The following is a 7,023-nucleotide window of genomic DNA, read 5'->3' as shown; positions in this document are numbered from 1 at the left end:
ATGGGAAGATACTGGAGAAATGTAGAAAGTATAAAAGACAGCAATAAAAATATATAATCTGGACTAGTTAATCTTTGCAGGCTCTATTAATAATGCTCCTACCTGACTGAGATAATTTTAGTTGTAATTAGATGTTAGATGAGCCTGATTAAATATGTGAATCAGTCTACAATTAGCCTTTGGTGGGATAAGTAACTGAATGGAACTAAAAATATGGTCAGTGAAATACAGATTGTTATAATACAATGAGTAGGTGGGAAAAAGGGAGGTCCCTGGTAGAGCAAAATGAAGATGTCTGGATTGGTGGGCATGTGTAACCTAGAGAAATACAGCAGGGGTAACAAAAGGAACCAGTCACATGGAAAAGGACTTGGATTGTTCATAGGAATTTAGGACTGGAAGGGAATTTCTCAGTTACTGGGTCCAGTCCCCTGCTACTATAAACAAATCCCATTTATATAATTGCTTTCATAAACTAGTTAAATTTCAGGTTACTCAGCCAGCAGCTAGCAAATTCAGGTGAGTGTAGAAACATGTAAGACTTGTTCCTCTCGCAGGAAAATCCTAATCTAGGGAATCAGTGTGACAGCTACATGCCAAAAAGATTTAGGTTCGCAGAAAAAAGCCACGGCAGCCCTCAGCTTAGTTTTAATGCTGAAATAAAATTGTATGGAAGATATACATTTAAAACATGACATATGACAAGGCATCAATCATGTAGAGCATACTCATCTCACTATGGTGGCATAGATGAGAGACAAATGGAAAGCACTGTGATCTGACATTACTAGGATCCACTCCTAGTTGCCAGGCTGCAGTAGAACACACAGATCTTGAACTGGCTTTTTCAGTCATCTCTTGACTCTCAAATGACTTCCCTATTTATTTGAAGCATGTCGCCCTTGTATGAAGGGACTGCTAACGGTGCATTTAAAATACAATAAAATAAAATACAAAATACAACACATGGTGTACTCAATTTACAATGATAGTCATAGTAACACAGAAAACTGTTCTCGAATGGGGTGCCCAACCTCTGGCCTGTAAGCCAGATCCAGCCTGTGGCACCATGCCATCTGCAGGGCTCCCCATGGGTCAAGAAATTTGGTGATGGAAGTGGTGGCAGAGCTTGAGCCCAGCATGTTGGGCTGGGCTGGTGCCAGGCTCCAGGACCCAATATCAGAGTGGGGAGTTGGGAGGGGGTAGTGCTGGACCCCCAGGACCCAATCCCAGTGAGATGTGACACCAGCCTACTAGGGCCTGATCTGGCCTCTAGACAGGCTCTGGGTCACTCATCTGACTCATGGGGCCAAAATGTTGAGCACCACTGTTCTAGGAGAAAGTGGTTAAGGGGAAAGGATAAGGACAAAGAGAAAAGCTTCACGGTTGAGATTACTAAGAAAAGCATGAAGCTACTTGAATCAATACTTACCAAGGTAACAAAGAATGAATTAAGCCCTGATCCTGCAAGCTGCTCTACATGGCTAGACTGTCTCACCAGGATGAAACCCAACTGACTTCAGTGGAGCTGAAAACAACTTCTTTCTGGATGCTACTTTCCAGGCATGCTCTGTGATGCTCTCAGGTTTTAACCATACCAAAATAAAACAGGAAGCCAAAATTGATTCTCTTAGAACATTTTTATTTTATCATCCATAAAAACACCATTGTAACAATACAACTGGTTATAGTTTCAAGAGGTCATACAACCAAGAGTTTCAACACCATCAGCAGCCATGTGCATGTGTTAAGAGTGCGTGTATGTGATTGGGAGGCTCATAGTAACAGCATTAATACCATGTACCAAAGTTTGCAGATCCATTATGAAGTGAATAATCAAATACAGTGTATAACTGAAGACTATGAATACATAAGTTAGAGAGAGACAGCTTTGATTTTAAAAGTCTTGCATATCATTGAACTTTTAAAAAGCTAACTATCAATTCATGCCCTGTGCAGATTATCGTCTGGGTAGTGATGGGCTAAACCATGGCTTTGCCACAGAAAAAAAGCAGCTCCTGCTGTGTTGTCTCTGGGGCAGACTGTAAATCAGATTATGATCCTTCAAATCATGATTTATCTGCCTTATCATGATTTATCTGCCTTATCAGCCCCTCCATGTTTTGAGGCACATACCTGGCACAGCATACCTCTCTCTTACCACTGACACAAGTGGGCTAACCACAACATTCAGGCTGTCACTTCTGTCCCATCCATTCCATATATGGATGTAAAAAGCTATACCTTACATCATTTTACTTCCTTGCTTTGCAGTACCAGCACTATGACAATTTGGCCCAATATTCATCACTTGCCATGAATAACCAAGCTTATTCAGGCAACTGCTTCATCATTGGTTTAATCTGAGTCATAAATGTCCATCTATCAATAAATAAAATCATTGGTTTAGCCTTAAACTAAAAGATGCAAAAAACTCCCTCACTGGTAGTTGTTCAGAGGTTTTTGCTTTACTTGGAAGGCAACCCCTCAAAACAAACATTTCTCCATGAGCTTAATAACTGACAAAGTAAAAATTCAAAGTACTCTTTGGATCAGACGTGGAATCAGTTTAAAACATGGTGCCACATGCAACCTCGCTACTTTTCAATGCTCAGACAAAATATTGAATGAAGCAGGTCACTGGTGCAAACTGACACAATTACATTTTGCTGTGGAAAGTGTCCCACAAGTTTTCCTTATGAAATTAGTCTCTAGCTGGTTGAAGGGGACCTTCTACAAAGCCCATCAAACTAATCCAGCTAAAATGGAAAGCTAATATTCTCACTAGAACCACATCTGGCACATTTCATATTCCACTATAAAACTGGAGCTTAGGTTGTATGTGACAGTCAATCTTCAACAACTGTTCAAAAAGACCATGTATAAATAAAGGACATATTTCTTCTCAAGTCAAGAACAAAATGATCTGAAATTACCCATGTCTTCTCTAACCAAGTATTTATAAGGCACTAAAATTAACCTTAAAAAAAATAGACCCCGTGACAAGTACAAACTGTTAATACCTGTCTATATGAAATAGCAGCAGTTTTTTCAGTAGTCTACAAGCCAAAATATTTCCCCTTCAAAACATATCAAACTCTATAGTGATAAGCAATAACAAACAAATCGTTAAAGTCCATACCCACTTGATCAGAATCAGTACAAATCTGACGGGCACAAGTGAAGAGGATTTTCTCAAACTTTGATATTTAGGTTTCAAACTGAGGCAAGTTGTTAGTGACCATTTGTCTGCTCTGTTAACTGCGAGTTTAATTTGAAAATGTATTAACCATATCTGAATTGTGTTAGCTCTTGACTTCCCTTAAATTTAAAGCCCTGCACCAGTTACTGATCTGAAACAAACACTTTTAAACCTATGATTACACTTGAAGTAATTCCCTCCCCTTTGGCACCTAATTCTGAGACTTCTCTCATTATCTAATTCAATGACTTTACTATCTGTCTCAGGTATAATACATGTAATCCAGTAAATAACTTGATCTATTTAATTATCTTCTTCTTTCCAATTTTTCCTACTGATTGAAAAGCTATTAATTCACATATACATCACTATGTTCTAAGACATAAAGAGATGTCACAGGGTAGGACTGAGATTCCTTAAATAAAATTACTTTGAGTTGGGAAATTTGTTTTTATAACATAACTAACAATTATTAAATACAAGTTGATAAAGTAGGAATCTGTACTTTTAAACAGCAACAGTAATGAGCTTATTTTGGACAGTAATAAAGCTTTTGTAAGACTGTAATGACTAATTATTGGTAAATCCATTTTTCCCTGATTGCTTGCTTAAGTTATTAAGGCTCAGTGCCTTGCTGCTTTGCAGATTTTATCATATACCTCTGGGAAGGCATCCTTGCAATTCATTTGCTCCCTCAGCTTGTGGTAGAGGGAACCATCAAACATATCCCAGAATTCCTCACGGCTCATATAACAATCTGCATACAACATTTGAAAACTGAAATAAAAAAGGAGTAAGTAAATGTTATTGTCATTGCAAAATTTAATGTAAAAACATGCAGGAATTTAGAAGAAGCAATAAATTATGGCTATGATTCATGATATTTAAGTTCCACTTTTTAAAAGAGCAAATAAAAACCAAATCATACACTATAAGTCAGACACCTACTACAGTGTATTTTAATTTTACTACAAAAAATGTTTTTGTCATGATTTGTTTGTGTACTGTATATAGAGATGATTGCATAATAACTCAAAAATAAATTCTTAGTTTTATATATTGTGTGGGGGTGTGTGTATGGTGGGGCATGGGGGTGTGTGTGTATTGTGGGGAGGTGGTATGGTGGGGTGTGTGGGAGATGTATGGTTGGGTAGGGGGGCTGTGAGGGGATATGGCTGTGTGTGGGGGGGCAATAGGGTAGGTTGGGGGGCTGTGGATATGTGGGGGGTTTTGGGAGCACGGTGTGGGTGTGTAGTGTTTGTGGGAGAGTGCAGGGGTGTAAGGACAGCAGGCAAGGGCACAGGGACCTGTGCAGCTGGGAGCAGGGAAGGCAGCTGGCTCCAGTGCGTGGGCCTTCTCTCCAGTGCTGTGCATGTGTTGGAGCTGCCTCTGCACAGTGGGAACTGTGCGATAAACTGCTCAGTGGGGACTGTGCTCCACACCAAGATGTGCAGTACTGGCTGGAGGCATGTGCTGCCAGGCACAAGTGCTCCAAGCACCCCTGCCTGCTGCTGCTGCTGCTTGCCAGGGCTGCACACCATGGGCGGAGGGAGTGTGCCCACACCACTCCCTCACACCCACACCCTGCCCACCCAAACTCCATGCTGCTGCCACCCATCCTGGGCATGGGCTCTGTGCTGCTGCCAGCCCCAGCCCCACACTCCCACCCAGATGCAGCTCCACCCCTGCCACTTCCCTACCTGCTGCTTGGGGCAAGTGGGATGCCAGGGAAGCCGAGCAGGTCCCCGGTGGCTGCAGCGGCAGAGAAGCCCCACCTGGAAGCTGCTGCTGGCCAGGCTGGGTCCTTCCAGCCACAAGGGTGGGAGCAAGGTGTAATAGGGTATGTGGGCAGGGGTGTGTATACGTGGGCATCTCGCTCCCACCCTCATGGGCAGAAAGGCTGGGTGGTGTACAATTCATTGGTGGGTGCTGCAGACTGGATGAAAGTGCCTGGTGGGCCAGATCCAGCCCGCGGGCGGTATTTTGCCCACCCCTGCTATATACAGTCAGAATAATTACAATTTAATATTGCAATAATATAAAGTTAAAAACATCTGATTAAGCAGCAAGATAGTAACTAATCATGTGGTGCTGTTCTGAAGACTAAGGATCTTACCCATGCACACTTCTTACAAACTTTTCCATTTGTCTCATTGAAGCTCTAGCTTCAAATTGTTTTGTTTTGGGGACTCCATAAGCTCCTATATCCACATAGAGTTCCATTTCATCGCCCTTTGGATGGACCATACCAGGGTTATTAGGTAATATGAAAGGACATAACCAGAGGGGATAAACCTGCAGAGATAAGGAAATATATTTATTTAAGAGCAAAACACCAAGTTGTCCTTTGTTAATGAAGCTGACAAAATTACAAGCAAATTACGCAGTCCAAAAAATTTCAGTACAAACCTAATACGGATAGTCTTTTAAATTATGCTGTACTGATTGATTCCATCTTATAGTGTAATGAAAAACCCCAAAAGTTTTTGTAGTGCTACACTTCCCTGAATATTCAGAATGGTTTTAACCTCAAATAAAAATCAAAGCAATCTCAGATCCCAAATCATTAACTGACTTAAATTACAAGTAAATTAAAAGGATGAATGAAAGGACTTTTTCAGTTGCCTGCTGAGATCTAAATTCAAACCTACAGGTTTGATTTTTTTGTAACAACTGAAGTAAGAAGACGTTGAAAGCAAAATATAGGAAATACATTTACACATCTATTGGAAGTGATGGATTTTATTGGACCAACTGTATAAGCTGGGATAGAGTTAGATAAACTTTTGAATGCAAGACCTGAAGAACTGTCTTTGCATTCGAAAGTTTATCTAACTCTATCCCAACTTATACAGTTGGTCGAAAAAAGATATCCGCCTAAGAAATCTGTGCCTTGCATGCTTTCTGGACCATGGCATCTACAACACTCTTACGTTTTTGTCAACCATTTCAGATAAAACAAAATCTGATCAAGTTTTACCAAGTATTGTTTCTTTTAAAAAACCTGTTTGTTTAAAGATAAAAATTCTAGCAATCTGAATCTTAAGATTTACTTTCCTCCTTCTTTTTGCTAAGTATTTCATTTCATCTGTAGCATAACAGGGTATAATTAAGTGTCATAATTTTCTTAAAATTAACATCTTGACATTTTATGCCAGAAGCACAGCTGTAAAACAAGGCTAGTGGATCACCATTCAAAATGTTTACAAGCTTTGTATCATTTGTATCAGATTTTTAAGATGTGCTCTTACATTAAGGTCACTGTGGAAGGTTTTGATAGATTTTTCAAGGCTTTTCATTGGAACCAACATGTCTTGTACGACATGATGCTGCTCATATAGCTTACGAGTAGCTTCTCCTTGCGTCAATTTTAATAGAGAGATTTTTGGAGGAACCATCCAGCCAAAAAGGTAACGAAAAACAGGATTATTGCCAAAAGGAATTATATCCTTAAAACAGAAAAAAGAAAAGTTGGGAGTACATTAAGTGAAACAAGTCAGCATTTCAGATTTATATTTTGACAGCTACATTAAATCACAATTCTCAAACTAAACTAATGAAAGATACATCATACTTGGCTATAGAGCAGGGGTTGTCAACCAGGGGTATGTGTACCCCTGGGGGTACTTAGGAAAGCCCCAGGGGGTACGCGGTGTAAAGAGAAGTGGGGATACTTGGGAAGTGCCACTGCTGCGTGTTGCCACTGTGCCACCCCGTATGTCTGGAAGGGGGTACCCACCAGGACAGATACCCACCAGAAGGGGTACTCTCCTTAAAAAAAGGTTTTTCATAGATTTCATAGACATTAGGGCTGGAAGGGA

At 40.3% G+C, this 7,023-nt stretch overlaps 1 protein-coding gene across 1 annotated transcript in view; it reads right to left on the bottom strand.

Moving 5' to 3' along the window:
* Positions 1–1,621: 1,621 nt before the first annotated feature.
* Positions 1,622–7,023, bottom strand: part of DHCR24 (24-dehydrocholesterol reductase) — a 15,916-nt gene continuing 10,514 nt past the window's right edge. Inside the window, exons 7-9 of the mRNA XM_019501242.1 lie at positions 6,454–6,651; positions 5,319–5,497; positions 1,622–3,979 (exon numbers count right to left, since the gene is read on the bottom strand). Coding sequence (XP_019356787.1) covers positions 3,826–3,979; positions 5,319–5,497; positions 6,454–6,651 — 531 coding nt within the window. The 3' untranslated portion in view covers positions 1,622–3,825. The remainder of the gene's footprint in view (positions 3,980–5,318; positions 5,498–6,453; positions 6,652–7,023) is intronic.

This window comes from Gavialis gangeticus, unplaced genomic scaffold (assembly GCF_001723915.1).
Source record: "Gavialis gangeticus isolate Ggan-Ray unplaced genomic scaffold, GavGan_comp1, whole genome shotgun sequence".
NCBI lineage: Eukaryota > Metazoa > Chordata > Crocodylia > Gavialidae > Gavialis > Gavialis gangeticus.
This window is presented reverse-complemented; position numbering and strand designations above follow the sequence as displayed.